General features: G+C 45.5%; 3 protein-coding genes across 4 annotated transcripts; 2 read left to right on the top strand and 1 right to left on the bottom strand.

Moving 5' to 3' along the window:
- Positions 1–1,046: 1,046 nt before the first annotated feature.
- On the top strand, positions 1,047–10,704 carry fzd6 (frizzled class receptor 6). Its single transcript, XM_079164740.1, has 8 exons — positions 1,047–1,179; positions 2,323–2,745; positions 6,050–6,246; positions 6,347–6,926; positions 7,049–7,468; positions 8,254–8,402; positions 8,499–8,921; positions 9,116–10,704. Exons 2-8 carry the CDS (start codon positions 2,560–2,562, stop codon positions 9,273–9,275), a joined length of 2,115 nt encoding a protein of 704 aa, XP_079020866.1. The 5' UTR covers positions 1,047–1,179; positions 2,323–2,559; the 3' UTR covers positions 9,276–10,704.
- Positions 10,705–11,016: 312 nt separating this feature from the next.
- On the top strand, positions 11,017–15,691 carry LOC306699505 (collagen triple helix repeat-containing protein 1-like; the record flags this gene model as incomplete). Of its 2 annotated transcripts, XM_079164138.1 has the most annotated exons (5): positions 11,017–11,130; positions 12,200–12,277; positions 13,974–14,192; positions 14,306–14,522; positions 15,210–15,691. In XM_079164138.1, 5 exons carry the CDS (start codon positions 11,017–11,019, stop codon positions 15,350–15,352), a joined length of 771 nt encoding a protein of 256 aa, XP_079020264.1. In that variant the 3' UTR covers positions 15,353–15,691. The 2 variants fall into 2 exon arrangements, with proteins under 2 accessions (XP_079020264.1, XP_079020263.1); XM_079164137.1 differs by lacking the exon at positions 12,200–12,277.
- Positions 15,692–15,829: 138 nt separating this feature from the next.
- LOC306699295 (solute carrier family 25 member 32-like) lies at positions 15,830–19,253 on the bottom strand. Its single transcript, XM_079163867.1, has 7 exons — positions 18,871–19,253; positions 18,444–18,594; positions 18,250–18,335; positions 17,325–17,479; positions 16,931–17,044; positions 16,595–16,740; positions 15,830–16,471 (listed from the first exon to the last, which is right to left on the bottom strand). Exons 1-7 carry the CDS (start codon positions 19,043–19,045, stop codon positions 16,345–16,347), a joined length of 954 nt encoding a protein of 317 aa, XP_079019993.1. The 5' UTR covers positions 19,046–19,253; the 3' UTR covers positions 15,830–16,344.
- Between the last annotated feature and the right edge of the window lie 219 nt (positions 19,254–19,472).

Here is a 19,472-nt window from a genome sequence, read left to right as displayed (position 1 = left end):
GCGAGCAGATGCGCTCAGTTATCGCGGACACTTTATTGGTTACACTGTAGCACCTAAATTGTTACATTGTAACCCCGCCTCTACGCGGCGGTCACATGAATGTGGACATAGAGGGGGATGCAGCGCCCCCGGGTGGATAATTGGGACACGGCAAGTCTTGTGAATGCCTGTATGTTTACAGGGTGTTCTGCGCCTGCAGGGGACACCAGGGGTCCTCGTAGGATCTCCTACAGCAAATGAGGAATAATCTCATTGATGTTACTGTAATTAGTGGCTGCTCCACTAATGTCTTATGAGAAAGCAAAGCCTATACTGATGCACTAGCGTTTTATTGTTATCTCCATGCACATTAGGGGTTTTTATATCCATATAGTCCTGGATACTTCACATTTAATCTGTGAGATGTTATCTATTTAATACCTAAAATAGCCTATTTATAATTTCATAGTCTGTATCACATTGTGTGGTTGTATTTCTTAAAGATCTGTATACTGAGTAGTAGTTCTTTCTGGAATTGCATTTATAAATATCTTCCATCCAGCTGCATTTAGCAAACCGACAGCATCCTCACCCACTAATCCTCATCAAGCAACAGCACCTTCTGTTTATATGGATGTTGAAAAAAGAAATACACCAAATTGAATATTAAAAAAATGTATACTGTGTTGATTATTACACACATTGACTTTCTTAAACAAACTGCTCTTACATTTCACCGCAAATTTAAATTGAGTAAACTCCTCTCAGTTTGTCTCCCTGACATTTGGCCTCTCAGCGTCCCATCCTTCATATGTCCATCTGCTGACGTGCAGCGTTCAAGTGCTCCCGTCAAAACCCCATTCCTGCTGCAGCCGGTGTATTCACGCGCCCACTTTGCATTGACTGAGAACTAACGAAACGTTTTATTTCACACTCAATGTTTTCCATCCAGAGCGTTTTGATGCATGACATGTTAGACACACGTATCTGTTTCGTGCTCACACCGGTTCATTACCAAATCGCGACATTTCCAAACGCACCATGAAGGCAGCTTCATTTCACAGCAGCCCGGGACAAGAAAAGACAGAGGGACTGTGCTGGAGCCTGTCGCAGGAAACACGCTACCAAACTATCCACAGAAGTGCACCAACGAGCCTTCATGTAGTCGGTTGTTATCCGAACTCCTGGGCTGTGAGGGGGGTAAGTGCTCGTGTTTTACCCTCATAGTTCTGTTTACTTTCTTGTACCGAAGTTGATTTCGGCCGAGGCAGGCGGGGATATTTACTGTCCTCTCTCACCGCCTTTGGCGTCTAATTTACGGGAAAACACGTCTTTCCTGCCCCGCGATGGACTGACATACTCTTAAAAGAAGTTAGCTTTCTGGGATATGCTAAGTCCTGTGCAACGCACTCATTTTATTTTACTAACCTGTACATGTGTGCTTGTTACGTGAAGTGCTGCTGCTGGTGGACCGTGTCAACTATCTGCTTTGCTAACTTTGACTCTCTTTAATCGTTGCTAATATGCTAACCGACAAGTTTATGCTAATAACCAACCGACGTACATGCCTACACAATAAGCACTGTTGAAGGTGGTTACCTAACATAAACAGTGATGTGGTAATATTAGATAAACTCTTACCACCATTGATATTATCAGCATGTGATAATCATCAGGAAGCCAAGCACACACACAAACAGCTCATCTCCTTATTCTTTAAAATCCCAAACAAGTCATGAGTGGGCCCCAATGAAAACCCAAACCGTTGCTTCTGTATTCAATAGAAAAGTATTAAATTCTGTCAGGCTTTCAAGAGGTTATTTTTTTTTTTAGTCTGGTGTGTGTGACACAGTTTAATGTGCATCAACAAGCTGAGACTCATTCCACTGAATCAGCCTGGCTCGTTAGCATTCCCCACCCAGTGTAAATGCATGCATTTAAAGTGAGCTGATGGATTGACTGGATTTTATTCCCCCTAATTGCATTTGATTTATGTGTCTCCAAACAGTCTCAAACTGGAGCCTGAGGACCTCACGGGACCTGTAGAGGTGCCCCGAAAAAATGCTTTATTCATTTTATTTTTAATTTGCTTAGCTGAATTTGATCCTTTAGATCCTGATGAGCACAATGAGAGGTTGTGCGATCCACTGCTTTGATGATTGGGCTTTGGTCTGTAATGCTGTAGTAAATGCAGTAATAACCACTTACAAAGATCTTCTCAGCTGAGGTTCCTGAAGACAAATCTTCATGATTTGTTGTCCAAAACGAGCCTCTCAAGATACGTTTTAGTAGTTGTGGAGCTGAAAGTGTTTCTCCATTTTAATATGAATTCTTTATTTTCAGGGATGTGGGATTCCTATCTGTGACATGCTGACCAATGAGGGGAAAGTTTGACCTGCTGCTATGCCCTTCGGCTCCACTGAGATGACTCCAGGAGAAGTGAAATGTGGATGACAGTGTGAGCCAGTGGAATTCAACATTTGGGCCAAAATATCCTCTCACTGAGCCAAAAAGAAACCTGTTCTAGTTTACACACACACACAAAAATACTCTCACATACACTTCCAATCAGCCGCTACAATGCAGATGCCAGGAACACTGTGGGCGTGCCTGGCCCTGCTATGGGTGGGAAGCTGCAGTGCCCACAGCCTGTTTACCTGCGAGCCCATCAAAGTGCATCGGTGCTTGGGGATGCCCTACAACATGACCTTCTTTCCCAACATGATGGAGCACTACGACCAAGATGTCGCAGCCGCTAATATGGAGGTGAGACCGCATCGTGCTAATATTGGCCTTGTTGGGGATTAACCAAGCTATCGTGTTTACTGCCAATAGAGTTTTTGTTTACTAATTCACTTATTTATTTATAAAACAGCAGTCTATAAAATATGCAGTTACATTTTTTTTTATTTAAACATATTGTATGTATTGTTTGGTTATGACTTTTTAAAATCAATTCTTAATTTAAAGACCCAACAGATATGATCCAGCCTTTTGGTTGTGACATTGGCAAATATTTGGCTTAACACTAAACATTGTTCAAATTCTAGTGGTTGTCCCAAAATACAACATTCCGAATAAATGAGGAACTCGAACACACCGAAACCGAATATATCTGTGATACTGTCATACAGTTTGGAATAAGATGCTTTTCCCAAACTTAAAGTGCTTTAAGGGGGAAACTTTGTTAAGTGGTTTCACAGCTGTTGACCCACATTTTAAGGAATCTCATTAGTCTGGGTTTCCATGAAGAGTTGTAATTATATTGGTCTATGATAGAAAAAGGAAGCTTCATCTGCTTGTAAATAAAATGATAATTCAAGTCACATATTTAACGTCAATGAATATCATATCAAAATAATTTAAATGTGCCGTGCTGTCAGTGGCTGTAGTAGTGTCCATTAGCCTTCAGAAGCTGGCTAGTCAGTGAGCTATTTCACCTAGCTTGCTAGTCAGTGAGCTACATGGCTTAGCTTGCTAGTCAGTGAGCTACATGGCTTAGCTTGCTAGTCGGTGAGCTATTTCGCCTAGCTTGCTAGTCGGTGAGCTATTTCGCCTAGCTTGCTAGTTGGTGAGCTATTTCACCTAGCTTGCTAGTCAATGAGCTACATGGCTTAGCTTGCTAGTCAGTGAGCTACATGGCTTAGCTTGCTAGTCGGTGAGCTATTTCGCCTAGCTTGCTACCTTCCACTTTGCAAGTAGATTACAAACATGATGGGTCCTTTAAATATTAACTGTTGTAAAGGGACACATCGCTTACATCGCTAATGGTACGCAATCAATGCGATGTGTGCTTGTTGAAAGTGTGTGTGTGTGTGTGTGTGGGGGGGGGGGGGGGGGGGTTTATATCATTGTTTGTATGGTGGCAGGGCTATAACTTGCAGCACAAAAGTTGACCGGGCGTTTCCTAGTTACGCCGGCACTCAAATGTCATTCAACAGTTGCCATGGAAAACGCCCACCCAGACACTTCTAGTTCAGAAACCGTTTCCACAATAACTGCAGTATCATCACACTTTTGTCGCTGTCCTTGTTTTTGTAACGTGTCTTTTTAGACCGAGTGTGGTCCTGCGTCTCTCCTCGGCCGTGAACTCACTATCTGTAGAGATGCGTTTAGCGTTCTGGCATTCCTGAAGGCCGGGGTTCGGTTACACACATTCGGTGTCAGGGTGTGAACAGTGATCTGTTGAAGGAGTCTTTTGTGTGGCATCTGGTGAAGGTATAGGCTTCTTATTTCACAGCAGCAGCCTTGGCCACGGGCTAACTTCGTCGACTTTGTTGTGAGGGGCCTTTGATTTTCTGGAGGAAGGGGAGGGACACACCCAGTCTCTCACACAAAGCCTTCCCGGCATACCATGACGAGTATTCTCTCTCTCTCTGTTAATCACTCACTCATTTCCCCCGTGTTCACGGTCCTACCTCAACGGTCCTGTCTCCCAGGTGACATGCTCACACTCTCTGGCCTACATTCAACATGACATACTATACATAGCTCTCTTTCAAAGCGTGCAGTGATTTATCACAAAGCCCCGACTCTATAATCAAGCAGACTTGGGCTGCGTTATGGGATCAGTCCAGCCTATCGGTAGGATTTTCCGGAGGAGGGATAACCTTTTTCCGCCCTTGGTCCCAGATTCCACCAGTGTGTGCCAGCGTTTGAAGCAGAACAGTTTGAAGCGTTAGAATACAAAGAGAACGGAAAGAGTAATTGAAGTACTGTAACGGACGGGGAACACTTGAGGGGTCTTAAAAGTGCGGGTGGAAGTTTGAAAAGTGATTTTCTAGCCATTTTTTCAAAAATCATTTAATCCTTGAAATACTTTGCGACGAAATTATCCGCAGAGGATTTTCCCTTTTTTTTTTTTTTTTTTTAAGAGCGAATCAGCTCAACTTGTGCTGCTGATCCTGTTTGAAGGTTTCTGAAACGAGGGCAGTTTTTACAGTAACTCTGCCGTAAAGCAAATAAAGGTCAGATTGTTGAGCAATGGGGAGGAATCGAGAAGGAGTCCAGGACCTCCGCTGGAGAGAAACAAGGACGCTTACTGTCAGACGGGGGCAAGCCCGGGCCCCAGAGACCCACTGCCAGACTGGATTTCAGGGGGGGGGGGGGAAGCGGAGAGGAATCAGTGAATAGTGGACTGTGTGGGAATGCATGCGTTTGTTTTGTGTACAAATATTAGCAGTATAGGCCGTCAGTCCATGCATGGTGGTCTGATAATGGTCGATGAGGTTCAAACAAAGAGTCTGCACTGCTTCTAAAGCGTCAAAAGGGTTTTAGCGCAGCGCTGAGTGAACAAAGTAGACCGGGTGATATAAGCAGTTTAGAAGCAATAAAAAAGGAGCCTATAAAATATACACTTACTCAAAACCCAAGGATTTAGAATGGTCGGTGTATTTGCCACCGATGAATCCACACGTGTTGTAGTAGACACACCAATACAGTGGCTCAGCAGCAGCCTAACCTATCAACAGCTCGGTGCATTCCAGCCCTCCTGGCCAGTCGTTCCAAACGCAGTCATTTCCTGGCACCTATACCCCCCACCCCACCCCCGCGTCTCCGTCCTCAAGCTTTTGACCTGTGCGTTGAAACGGAAGAATATGGTTCCCAGCCAGTGAATGGGCCCCTTTGTGTGGCGCTATATATCGCTGCAGATCAACAAAATGAAGTTAGTACGTCTATGTAGAGCAGCAGGTTGCCAAACATTACTGGTTCGTGACTCTTTATAATGAAGCAAAGTCGACTTGTGACCCATCATCATCACTTCTATATGTCTATGGGTTATTATAACCAGGTCAGCTAAAGTTTTCCTTACAGGCCTGAAGAGGTCAAATTCAATTCATCCAGTTTTTTTTTACAAGAAAAGAGATTGCTTCTGTCTGCGGGAAATGATCATGTTTTCAGGGTTGAAAATGATTTTTAAATCTAATCTGAAAGTGTCAATACTTACTCTCTTAGAAAACACTTGGCAAGTTCATGCATTTTTTTCCAGATCAACGTCGAGCACGGATCACAACCTCTCATATTGACCACGTCATTCTCAGTAAACCGTAACTTGTCTCTCTGTCCCCAGCCGTTCATGCCCCTGACAAACCTGCGCTGCTCTCCAGACGTCCACCACTTCCTGTGCCAAGCCTTTGTCCCAGCATGCACCGAGGAGAGCAAGGTGATCCGTCCGTGCAGAGAGCAGTGCGAGGCCGTCCTGTCGGACTGCGAGGAGAATATCCGAATCTTTGGTATCACCTGGCCTCCTGAGCTACAGTGTGACAGGTGAGAAACCCGCCATTACAGACGATCCACGAGAGAAAAAAAAACCAACCTGTGGTTCTTGGATCAGTTCCTTGAAAGGTTTGTTTGTTTTTTCAACTAGATTGGACCCATGTAGCTCTCCCGGTGGTCCGACGCTCCCCGCAACCACCCCAATGAGCTCCTCATCAGCTAAGCGGGACCTTGGCTTCTGGTGCCCACTGCAGCTGAAGACCAAACCGGGTTACGGCTCCTCTTTCTTGGGCGTCCAGGACTGTGCTCCGCCGTGCTCCAACATGTACTTCAAACCCCACGACATCGAGTTCGCCAAGAACTTCGTCGGCGTGTGCTCCGTCATCTGCTTGGGCGCCACGCTCTTCACCTTCCTCACGTTCCTCATCGACGTCAAGCGCTTCCGCTACCCGGAGCGCCCCATAATCTTCTACGCCGTCTGCTACAGCTTCGTGTCGCTCATATACTTCATCGGCTTCCTGCTGGGGAACAGCGCGGCCTGCACCAAATCGGCTCAGCCGGCCGGCGTGGACACGGTGGTGCTGGGCTCTCAGAGTAAAGGCTGCACTCTGCTTTTCATGCTGCTCTACTTCTTCTCCATCGCCGGCATCGTCTGGTGGGTCATTCTCACCATCACCTGGTTCCTGGCAGCTGGACCCAAGTGGAGCTGTGAGGCCATAGAAAAGAAAGCGGTAAAGGGGTTTTAAGAATTTACGAGAATGTAAATGTAGAATGAGCAAACGCAAGTTATGAGCGGCCAGGAACATGGCGGACGCTGTTGAGAATATTGATCCAGGTGGCTTCTGTCTTTTAGGTGTGGTTCCACTCTGCTGCCTGGGGGATCCCCGGGGTGCTAACCGTCATGCTGCTGGCTCTGAACAAGGTCGAAGGGGACAACATCAGCGGCGTTTGCTTCGTGGGGCTCTACGACCTGGACGCCCTGCGCTACTTTGTCCTGGCTCCTCTGTGCGTGGGCGTCATGGTCGGCCTCTTCCTCATCCTGGCGGGCATCGTCTCTCTCAACCACGTGCGGCAGGTCATCCAGCACGACGAGCGCAACCAGGAGAAGCTGAAGAAGTTCATGATCCGCATCGGCGTGTTCAGCTGCCTCTACCTGGTCCCGCTGGTCACCCTGTTGGCCTGCTACACCTACGAACAGAGTCACCGCAGCACCTGGGAGAACACCTGGATCCACGACCGCTGTCAGGAGTACAGCATCCCCTGCCCCAACAAGGTAGCCGTGGAGGTGTAATGAGGCTCTGAGCAAGTTAAGGCCAAAGGAGACAATAGAAAAGACTTCTCCAACTCACTGTCTTGTTAATCATGCCCACTTATTCAGTTGATGCTCGTTATGGCTGACTAAGCTAATCTTAGCGTGTGTATAAAGTCAATATACGTCCTTAACGTTCATATGACTAAACGCTCAAAAGGCCTAAAATAGTTTGCAAGTTAAAAAAAAGGATGAAATGAAGCTTTGGATGCGGGCTGATTCACATCATTTAACACAAATGGCTACATGGAAAAAAGAACGGGTACGCCACATTAAATACAAGTCTTTGTGAGCTGCCTTCTGACACAGGAGGACATTTTGCCATAAAAATCCATTACAAAAAAGATATATATATATATATATATATATATATATATATATATATATATATATATATATATATATATATATATATATATATATATATATATATATACATAGCATTAATTATGGAGGAACAACGGTCACAGAACAACATCTATGTCTTTTTTTAATTAATTAAAAACGTCTGTACATATAGAAAGCACTTTTACTCCTAAGTGTGACGTGTAATACATAAGTTATTGTGTGACGATCATCGGGAGAAAGAGGAAAAATCGTAAAGACAATGTAAAAGAGAAAACAAACTATAGCTCAGTCCTTTGTTCCTTTGTTAAATATGTCTGAGCCCGAAAGTTCGACAGCTCGATCTTTGTCTTTTTAAATTGGTTTATTTAGTTAAACACTTTGTTTGTGTCTCTTTGTTCCAGACAAAAGAGCACGACCGCCCTGACCTCTCCCTGTTTCTGGTGAAATACTTAATGACGCTGGTGGTCGGAATATCTGCCGTGTTCTGGGTCAGCAGTAAAAAAACCTGCTCTGAGTGGGCCTACTTCTTCAACAGGACCCGCAAGAGAGAGTAAGACCTCCTGTCCGGTCAGGTGTTCACATTCGCCTTCCCATGAGAAATGAATGTGCAGTTTCACCGCAACCTCTCGTGTTCTCTGTCCCACAGTCCCATCACTGAGAGCCGCCGGGTGCTGCAGGAGTCCTGCGAGTTCTTCCTCAAGCACAACAGCCGCGTCCAGCACAAGAAGAAGCACTACAAGCCGAGCTCCCACAAGCTCAAGGTCATCTCCAAGTCCATGGGCACGAGCACCGGCGCCGTGCCCACCAACGCGTCCACCGCGACCAACCACGGGGCCTCTGCGCCGGGCAATCACGAGCCCCGCGCGCACGGCTCTCTGTCCGAGGCCTCGGCGAGGGAGCACCTGGACAGGGGCACCTCCAGCCGAAGCTCCAGGAGGGGGGAGAGGGAGAGGGAGAGGGAGAGGGAGAGGGAGAGGGAGAGGGAAGGGGGAGAGAGACGTAGCAAAGGGGGGAGCTCCTGTAAGATCAGCAGCCGCTCCGAGAGTGTGCACAGAGTTCCAGATGGGAGGTAAGTGAGACAGATGTGAAGTACATACCTTCACTGGAAGTTCTGATAAGCACAGATGTGCACACTTACACTACTTTCAGTATTTTACATGTTGCATCCCAGCTCTGTGTAGGCAGCCTGTTTGTTTTTTTCTTATACAGAACTTTTATTGGTCCAAGTAATGACCACAGATAATCCCTGCCGTGCCGCTTTAGGGTGACTCCGAGGAGCGAGCTGTCGGAGGCCAGGCACGGCACCAGCGCACAGCAGCACCCGGCTTTAAACCCGTCACACAGCACCGTCCAGGACCCCATCCGCCAGCTGGCTCACCAGGTGCCCGAGGAGAGCAAGGACGCAAAGGACAGCCCCTGCTGAGACATCGGACCCGTCCCCAAATGTGTCCATCCATCCATCCATCCATCCATCCTTCCTTCCTTGAATCCACTCAGCCACAATGTTTCATGTGTCTGTGCATGATTGTATTGGTTACGTTGTAGTCAGTGAATGTCCGTTGCCAGCAGAATGTCACATACCTCGAGTATTTTAAATGTGGGATGTTTTAGGGGGTTGGGGTATTCAGAGCTGCTGTGTCTTTCAGCTTTACTGAGCTTTTTTGTACCGAAAATGTTGCAGCAGCTCAGCTGTGCACCACCTACGATGCACCTACCGATTTGTATCTCAATGACATAGAATGCATACTAGAAAATACATTCAATATTTTTGTAAATATTCTATTGTTTTTTTTTTTAGAAACAAAGAAGTCTTTCACTGGACTAGTCGCTACACTGAGAGTTACGTTAAAAAGGTCATGGTATTGCCAAACATTCTACTTAAAGAAAAGTCTTCCTGTGGTAAAACAGTTTTTTGAATGTCTTATTGTTTTTTTTCCTAGAAAGACGTTTTCCAGTGAAAATCCTCATCTTGTAATAGACGCAGTGTGCTACTGAACTGCTCCTTTGACTAAGGCGGTCTCTTAAACTTGACTTCTTGACTTGGTTTTCAGATGAATTTGTGATTTTCATGCTTTCCTTCAAAGACCGTTTTGATTCCTACTTGTTTCTATTGCACAACCACTTACTGTGCAGCCGCGTCTTTTATTTTATTTCTTATTTTTAAAGAAGTGTCCTGTGAATTTGGATAAAGTATAGCTTTATAGTTTTCTACAAGAATGTGCCTCCCTTTGAGTAGTTCCTCATCTTCAAAGGACTTCAAAGAAGCTACAGATGTTGTGCAGGTGTGATGTCTACGTGTGTGTGTGTGTGTGTGCGTGTGCGTGTGTGTGTGTGTGCGTGTGCGTGTACATTCATATGATTTAGAAATCCAATTGAGGAAACAAATCAAACATGCTTTGCACTATTTGTGAAAGAAGCACAAACCACTAATAAGTAATGAATAGTTATAAACAAAGAGGAAAGAGAGAGAGAGAGATATTGGGGCTTTGTCGAGGTTATTCCTAGCATATGGTCACGGACCACATCTGTCTCCTTCAAGTGCTTCCAGAACACCTTCCGTGATTTATCCGTCACGCCGTAATGTCTTGTTTTGCTGTGTATTGATTCTTCCTTTGAGGCTCTGTGCCTTCTTATATTTGGAAGACAATTCCATTAACGCCAATTAAAAGGGAGTCCTCGTCAGTCCTTTTCTGTTGTACCTGTATATTCTTATTCCGGCATGTGGACAGGGGTCGTAGAGTGTAGTCTATGAAATGCTCTATACAACTTTTGTCAGCCATTTTTACTGTTTTTTTATTTTTTATGTAGCCTATCTTGTCAGCTGAATTTTGTATCAATCCAATTTAATTTTAATAAAATATAATGAAATAAAGAAAATGTGTGTGAGTCAGTGACTGTTATTTATGATAGATGAAACACCACTTGTATCTTTGCAGACAAATCTGACCACATTAACTCAGCATGTTGTACACTGGTAGGCTTATATAGCCCATGTGTTTATCATAGGGATGTTGTGAGTCTCTTTTTTTCCATCAGAGAACGTATCAGACTGGCTCCTTCCCTCCTCGTCCTGCCCTCCTCTGGACTAGAGCTGCCTGGAGTTGGAGTCAACCCGTCGCCTCACATCTCTCCAGAGCGCGCGCGCACACGGCCGTCTGTTATACATGATGTCTCCTCTCATTGCTCGCCTGCTGCTGCTTGTCTGCTTGGCTTTACCTCTTTATGGCGTGGAAAAGGTGAGAAATAGAGGATACCGAAAGGATCCTGACGCCGACAAGGTAAGATCTATGATCATTACCCCTCAATCAAATGTTAAGACACGCCACGAGACACTTATGCGTTTTGGACAGATCTTGTGGTTTTCTCTTAACGGTAAATCATCACAAATGGGCTCACGTGAAATTATAGTAATTATACTTAAGTGGATTTATTTCCATTCATCGCGATTTGTTGTATGTTTACTGCATCTATGTTAACGTTGAGGAGGCACTTTTGCGTCGAAGTTCCTGAAACTCAGCCTGAGATCTCTTCTTTGCCAGTGGTATCTTTAAACAACTGACTTCACACATAAAGAAACCACAGGAAATGCAATCTGCTGATGGATGTATGCTTACAGTGCTATGAGTGTGGTCTCCTAAATGACCTGGTCCCTGCAGCCAGATGATAAACGCTGTTTTCTATCTTTTGTTTGGTCAGCTGGTTCTCTATTATTCCAGGTCTGGCTGCTCTCCAGCAGACTGAGGACCGAGAGAAAAATCCCCAACAGGAAGTTGGGGTCTGGCTCATACTGTCCGTCTGTCTCTTGTCTTTGTTATCTATCTGGCTGTCTTACTACAGTTTAAACGGTTTTGGTTTTGGGAGGAAATTCTGAAATTATATATACATATATATATATATATAGGGTTATGTGATTCTAGACAAAGATACTCTAAGATTGGGGTCGGTATGAATTGAAAGAGTTGAACCCTATATATGTAGGGTGTATGTATATGTGTATATATATATATATATATATATATATATATATATCTTAGGGTATCTTTGTCTAGAATCACATAACCCTCCTTGCTTTGCTGAAGGTAGAGAGTGAAGGAACAAAGTGGACACTCATTTCTCTCCTCAATCTCTGGGGAGTCAAATGAAAGTGAAACTAGTGTTTATTTTGTTGGTACTCAGTGTGGACCCCCCCCCCACCCCCTCGGGGACTCCTAGAAGTCTGTATACCCCACTTTGAGAACCACAACAGTTGTTCTCCATTAGCCTCCAAAGTCATATTCCACAGTTGAGAGACCACCACAGCAGAAGGATTTAATGAATAGCACCTTATGTTACCATTTGTATATCTAGTGCACTGGGAATGACGCAGAAAAGCCCAACTGCACTAGACACTCTGGAGAAGGAAGATCTGCTAATTTGAACAACACGGTAATCATGAAATCCTGTTTTGCATCCTCTCGAGATCCCGCGAATCTAAAAGAAAAAGAAAGTCCCAAAGCCAAGCATCATATCCTCGCTGTGCATGCTCCGGGAGAGCCTCGGCCTTGCTTCGGTGTTGACTAATGCATGAAATAATACTGCTTCTTCACCACTTTCTCGCAGCAAATGCAGCCTGTATGCTTCAGTTACAGTAATGGACTGTGTGCTACTAATATTCCGGAGAGGCCGACTGTGTAATTCATGCAGGCAGACGGCACCACGACAGAAACAGCAGACTGGAAGCTAAACTAAAAGTCAGCTGTGTTGCAAAAAAAAAAAAAGACAGAGGTTTCATTCATCAGTCTGCTTTGAAATGTCTCCAAAAACCCAACCCCTAATAAAACTCTGGGACGTTGCCTCGCTGACTATCAACCACACGGGCTCTGCATTTCCACATTTCAGCCAAGGTGCTTGGAACTTTAGTCCCTTTTCCTTGAGGACAATTTCCAGGTCTATTACAGCACACGCATGCCAAACCACGATCCGTTGGTCCCATCACTTCCCAGTTTCCCCTACAGGGATCACGTCAGACCTCACATCTCCAGGTTGCTCTGGCATAGCCGCACGCTTAATGGCTAAAGCAGACGCAAGCATCTGTTTCGCAGCAGCTGACGTTAGACCGTCGTAATCCTCCTATATGAAAGCCCTTTTCCAGATTCACATCTCGGTGACTCAAGTCCAGACAAGATGTTGAAACTGGTGTAAAATAACTCTTTGTTCTCCTCTCCTGCCTGTTGGCCACGTGCCTCTAAAACTGCTCCACAGCTGCATGCTGAGCAAAAAGGGCAGCAATGACCCAAAAAAAAAAAAAGCCCAGACCCGAATCCTTTTAGCATCAGCGTATTGCTTAAGGGCGAAGACGCACTTCTATGTGTCAGTTTCTGTCTGACCCCCGACTGAATGAATGAATGGAGTGGAAGGACGCTTACAGATCACAATTTAAAACCCAACCTAACAAAAAAGCCTTAAAAAGCTGACCCACGCACTGTAATCTGTTGGTGGAAATGTCTCCTTGAGGAACACATCACGCAAAGCTATTTGGATCATCATTGTCTGTCTGTCTCTGTATGTGGTGGAGCAGCTTTGGCAAGCTCCCCCCTCTCTCTCTGTGTGTGTGTGTGTGTGTGTGTGTGTGTGTGTGTGTGTGTGTGTGTGTGTGTGTGTGTGTGTGTGTGTGTGTGTGTGTTTGAGTCAGCTCGAGTAAGATGCAGCATCAGTTTAAACATAGCAGGAGACTCGGCTGGACAATGAATCACAGCGTCCGAACACCTACTAATTCAGGCTGTCACCGGGCCTTCAGTTCCTCATTAACACACGATCCGTCATCCACTTGCTTCTTGGCCTCGTGGTCACTGGTTCTGTTGCTTTGCCTTGGTCCCGATCACATCTGGTTTTATTACACTTTATTCCAGCCCTTTGGCAGTGTATTTCTTTAAGCGACTGGTTAACGAGGTGGAATCTGGCTTCTCGTGTGTGATGGTTGGATGAATGGTAGCTTTAAGGTGCATGCAGCCCAAAACAGGGACCTATCCCCCCCCCCACAGGGAGGAAAAAAGAAAATCTGAAACAGGAAGTTAGATAACAATAGATGACTGATGTTGTTGCATGCCTTCATCACCGCTTCCTCTTCTTTTTTTTTTAACAGTATGGCAGTTGCATACAGGGGCCAGCAGGCACTGCCGGCAGAGAGGGCAACCCCGGAACCAACGGCATCCCGGGGACGCCGGGCATCCCCGGCCGTGACGGGCTCAAAGGCGAGAAAGGCGAGTGCATCAACGAGATCTTCGAGGAGGCCTGGAGGCCCAACTACAAGCAGTGCGCCTGGAACTCTCTGAATTATGGCATCGACCTGGGTAAAGTGGCTGTAAGTATAATGGCACCGCTTCTGGGGAACGTGGGTTCCAATCATTTCACAGAAATCGTATACAACCACCACAATGCATCAAAGCGCCTTAACTCCTCCGTGCTGCGTTGCAGGACTGTACGTTCACCAAGATGCGTTCGGACAGCGCCCTCAGAGTCCTCTTCAGTGGCTCCCTCAGACTCAAGTGTAAGAACGCATGCTGCCAGAGGTGGTACTTCACCTTCAATGGGGCGGAGTGCACCGGACCCCTGCCCATAGAGTCCATCATCTACTTAGACCAAGGAAGCCCTGAGCTCAACTCAACCATCAACATCCACAGAACGTCCTCGGGTACGACTCAAGTCATTGTGCAATAAACCTGAACCAACAATAGGTTTTTTCCACTGCTATGCTTTAGCTTAAAGCGACAGGGCAACATTTGGGAAATACGAGAGTTAGACGTTGGACGAGCTTTAGCTACAGACAGTTAGCTTAGCTTAGCATACAGGGGGAAACAGACGTCCATATGTGACAAATCCACCCGACACAATGTAACAAGTTATATCTAGTTTGTTTAGTTGTTTCAAAAACTTGAGTGTAAAAATGTTAAGTTGCGGTTTACAGGCGGTTATGTGCTGCACTATTTCTTAGCCAGCAGCACTTAACTTCCTGAGGTTTTCACCAGGCGCCTTCAGAAAGTTACTGCTCCAAGCTTTCGTTAACTTTGACCCCACGGACAAGGCTAGAGACTATGAAAAGTAGTACATTTGTATTATTTTGGAGCTAAGCTAGCCGTCACCTCTTTGTGCTAAGCTAACCGGCAGAAGGCTCACTTAGCTCTCGGCAGGAGAGCACATTTCCCAAAAAGCTATTCCTGTAAGTGCTCATTTAACTGCTGTGGATGCTGGGAAGCCTCGTCAACAGTCTTTTCATTAAAGTTGCACTCTTCCAATTTGGAAAGTTCATCACTGTGTCAGAAAATAAGTTTGGGTTGTTCCCTGAAATTAATTTGTACCGTCTTATTTCTTCTCTCTGCAGTTGAAGGGCTGTGTGAGGGAGTCAAAGCAGGGCTGGTGGACGTGGCCGTGTGGGTGGGGACCTGTGCCGACTATCCCAGAGGTGACGCATCTACAGGGTGGAATTCAGTATCCAGGGTTATCATTGAGGAACTGCCCAAATAAAATAAAAAAAGTTACATGTAAGGGAGGGGCCGGTCCCGGTAGTGTGGAAGTATGTTATTTGGCCCTACAAAACGATCAGGTACGGTGTGCTGAGGCGTCACAGCATCACTGGTGGTAACTTGAATGTTTTCTTTTTTTTTTAAATACTAGTTGACAGGCCTATAAACAAGAATACTGTGTCATTCTCTCCACCAGAAATAACCTTTGTACTGTAGCTCTTCTGCTTATGGGTGCTGCTGTTGGTGCAGAGTAACCATTTAACAGACATTGTGACAAGACATTGACAATATTTAAACTGTGTACTCATGTGCCATGTTTATATTCGTTATTACTGTTAATAAAGTCATCTTTTTTTTTTAATTAAGAATTTCACTCAAACTTTCTAACTACTTGTGATGTTTAGGAGCTTTGAAATACCCTGCGCTAAATTCAGTGTAGCCACAAAGCACGACAATGCAGACAAAGCAGTTTGGGGTTTATAACAAAATGTTATAAAGCAAAACGTTATAAAGAGATGCAGTTACAATTTGTAGCCAGGAAATAAATGAATTATGGGGATAAACCAAAATTATCCCAAATTGCTGCTGTATGTTCACATAAAGCAATAATTTAAAAGACACACACACACACACACACACACACACACGTGCAACTGGAACCCTGAGATCTACAATGTTGCGGTTAATAATCAGCTTTTCAAAAGCGTGTTCCCCTTTCTGCTGCCAGAAGACATCAACTGTAAACATAGTTACGACAACACGTTTAGTAACCTCCTCTGCTGACCTACGTACGCATCATAAAAAGGCCGCAAGTCCTTTGGCGTTTAGTTGCTCAGTTTTGGCAACTATTTTCCAGTCGTTCCCAGTGCAAACGAATGCTTCTCGCTTCTGCACCTTTACATGTACACTGCGCCGAGAGTTCCTCTGAATGCCACCAAAGCGTCAGTGTGAGCTCAGAGTCTTCGCAGGCTGCCCGCGCTGCGCTTTTAGGCCTCACTGATTTTGTCCCAGGAGGTAGCGAGACACGTTCTCATAAACTACAAACGTGATGCAGCAGGCGGGAGTCACCCGGATCACGTTGGGGATGATCCCTTTGTAGAAACCGACGGCGCCTTCGTTCCTGCAGAGAGAGAGAGGAAACATGACCACGGCTCTAATTGGACGTGACTTAACAGCCACATTTGGAAACTGAGTAGGATGGCGTGTTTGCCCCCCCCCCTTTAGCAACAGATCAGTGTCCTACCTCCACGTCCGTCTGATGACATCAATAACTCCATTGTAACTATTGTGCTGGTCTTGCAGGCGCGCTCGCACCACCTGATACGGGTACGTTGTGGCCACGGCAAATATTTTGGATACCGCTGCCATTGTGATGTATTCCAATGAGCTCTGTTCGCACGGACAAACAGATGGAGAGACAAGTGAGCAGGGTAGGAAAAACTGATGAGTCACTGCTGGTTATCCGCTGTGGGCTCAGCCTTATTACACTGAAAAACGTTACAAGCTTTGTTGCCTGACTTTTATTTTTTTTTTAAACGCAGAGCATGTTGCCAGACGGCTCGTGGGGTTATTGACTCACCAGCTTCGCATCTGAAGGCACTTTCTTGTATTTGTTGTAGTCTCTCTTGAGCTCTTCGTAGGCCATGAACTGCAGCGCTCCGTGAGACGTGCCGAACAGACCAGGAACATAACCCTAAGAGAAGTACATGCTTTGTAAGGCGACCTTTCATGACCACAAATAGACCCATGGCATGCATTAGCTAGTAAAGTCCACTACGTTGTCTACATCTGTGGCTCTCTGCAGATTTAAAAGATACTGTCAAAGTTCCGCTGAGTAATTTGGTTACAATTATCCTTCCAGGCAAATAGAAATCACATGAAGCTTCTCTACTAAAGCTAATGTAGGCTGTTGGTGCCCTCTAGTGGTGGTTAATGAATCAATAAGAAGTACAGAGATAGACTGATCATGACACCTTGTACAGTCCCGGCACTCCCTCGTGGCGGTAGATCTTGACCAGGGCATCGATCATCCCCTTGTACTGTTTACCGGTCGGGCTGGCGTCATACTGGAGGACCAGCCGGGTCTTGGTCACCCAGATGGGGTTGGTTAGGGTGAGCGTCAGGATGCCTAGGTGAGGACAAGCAGGCAGTGTTGGAATGAAGTTGACGACATTTGGCTGCAAACTCAAAAATCGACACCCTGCAAGACGGGATCAAGCGGTTCTCCTCAACGAAAAAGAGACGCGACCCAAGTGAAGTTAACTGAATGTGATGTGGTAGTTGGTGGACCGAACGGCCCTGCTGTTTCTGCAGACTGCAGCGACTAGAGGTTCCCAGAGCACAGGAGGATAAGCATCAAACGGTGTTTTGTTCCAATGCATCTTTATATCGGTTGTAGCATGGTGAGTGCACGGTCACATTTTTACATCAATGTCATGTTAACTCTTTTTTTAAAGACATGCAGGAATAATGACTTTTGATCGTGCCCGACTCACACATTAATTTCCTAAATACCATCTGAGCACAATCTGAAGGCCAAAATGAATCTATCATTGCTGTTGACTACTTCATAGCCAAGGTCTAAACCCCTTTTAACAAAAGGGTTACTGTTACACTATTATGTGTCACAGCGCAAAGCACTCCTCCCCTTACACTATGGATATGGCTGACTTCTGCCATCTTACCCCAATAGAGCACCTTATTACTATTTGACCAGCAGGAAGCAGATCCACGAGACCCCCTGTGTGACCGAAATGAACAGAAGGGCTTGTGTACCAATTGGCATCTGCCTCCTTGTCTGCTAAGGCCGGCTCGCGGCAGTATTATCTGGCCGTAGTTGTTGACCGCGTGCTGATTAGGCCAGCGTGTCGGCAGGGCAGCGATACATGTGGGACTAACCTGCTTCGGCCGCGGACACCAGGTGCTCTGTGGCACTCAGTTCAGTTTGACGGCCCTCCTTAGTGTACCCTTTGATTGCATTGTAGCTGTAAGGGTGTGGGGGGGGGGGGGGGGGAAGGCGTGTCATAGATCAGACAATTCATGTGAATTATTATGTTGGAAGATATGATCCAAAAGGTTTATAGATTACGTACAAAAAGAAGTAGAGACCCCAGGATGCTCCGGCGCCCCAAATATTGGGTGTCACTCCTTGGTAGAGTCCTCTGAGTCCCTCCTGCTGCCAGACACTCTTCATACAGTGCAACATGCCATTGTACCTGGGTCTTAATTGCAATCCATCGCTTACTAAATTGAAAGGACATCAACAACATGTAAGTCATCGGACATAAGACACCAACAATGCCATAGCAGCATGGCACTGCTGGCATTAAGCAAATCAACTTTAATATACCAGATTTCTGGCCTGCACATTTAGTTCCATTCAAGGGAAATAAACAACTGGTTCATGCTCCACATAGCTGCTAACTGGCAAGAACGTATAGTACTGCAAATGACTCTGATGACATTATTACATGAGACAAACATCAACAATGTAAGTATAAGGTCGTATTGTGACGTTACCTGCAAACCTGATTTTGACCAGATCCAGAGGGTGAAGCACCAGAGTGGACACCACTCCGCCACTGAGCCCCGCGACCAGGTTTTCTACCTTCACGTGTCTGAAGAGAGAAGAAACGGGCTTGGGGGACCCCGTCTCCGTGACGTTGCCGGTACCGTGATTAGGAGCGGAACTCATGTTTACTGGTGACGTTAATTAATCTAGCTAGTTCCTGTAACGCAAAGTCTAAAACATATTCCTCTGTAGAATCCAGACGACAACTCATTGACACCGCTATAACATCCTGGTTGTCATTGCGTTTAGCAAGTGAACCACATTTCTAACATGCGGTGCCACGCCATGTCTGAGGTAACGTTATCCAGAATGTACAGCACCAGCGCCACTGCTCGACCTTGGTGCTAGTATTTAGTAAATGTCACTACATCGTAATTTAGAGTAGTGGTTCCGGCCACAACCTTCAAAATACATTTATTTTTAATACAACACAAAAGTGGCACTGAGCGTACTCAGGTGTAAAGTTTGTTACGGTAAATGTGCGTTTGTTATAAAGGTCCTGAGGAAAGTGAACCAAGGTTGTAGAAGTCAATATAAAAGTCGGTTTGTA

This window comes from Pholis gunnellus, assembly GCF_910591455.1.
Source record: "Pholis gunnellus genome assembly, chromosome: 8".
Classification (NCBI taxonomy): Eukaryota; Metazoa; Chordata; class Actinopteri; order Perciformes; family Pholidae; genus Pholis; species Pholis gunnellus.
This window is presented reverse-complemented; position numbering and strand designations above follow the sequence as displayed.

What these genes read in the sequence shown, in the direction of transcription:
- fzd6 (XM_079164740.1), top strand. Translation starts at nt 2,560, where the DNA reads ATGCAGATGCCAGGAACACTGTGGGCGTGCCTGGCCCTGCTATGGGTG. An exon ending in CCTGAGCTACAGTGTGACAG is followed by an intron (nt 6,247 to 6,346) that starts GTGAGAAACCCG and finishes TTTTTCAACTAG; the next exon opens with ATTGGACCCATGTAGCTCTC. An exon ending in AGGCCATAGAAAAGAAAGCG is followed by an intron (nt 6,927 to 7,048) that starts GTAAAGGGGTTT and finishes TCTGTCTTTTAG; the next exon opens with GTGTGGTTCCACTCTGCTGC.
- LOC306699295 (XM_079163867.1), bottom strand. Translation starts at nt 19,045, where the DNA reads ATGAGTTCCGCTCCTAATCACGGTACCGGCAACGTCACGGAGACGGGG. An exon ending in GGTGTCCGCGGCCGAAGCAG is followed by an intron (nt 17,480 to 18,249) that starts GTTAGTCCCACA and finishes GTCCTCACCTAG; the next exon opens with GCATCCTGACGCTCACCCTA. An exon ending in GTCATCAGACGGACGTGGAG is followed by an intron (nt 16,472 to 16,594) that starts GTAGGACACTGA and finishes CTCTCTCTGCAG; the next exon opens with GAACGAAGGCGCCGTCGGTT.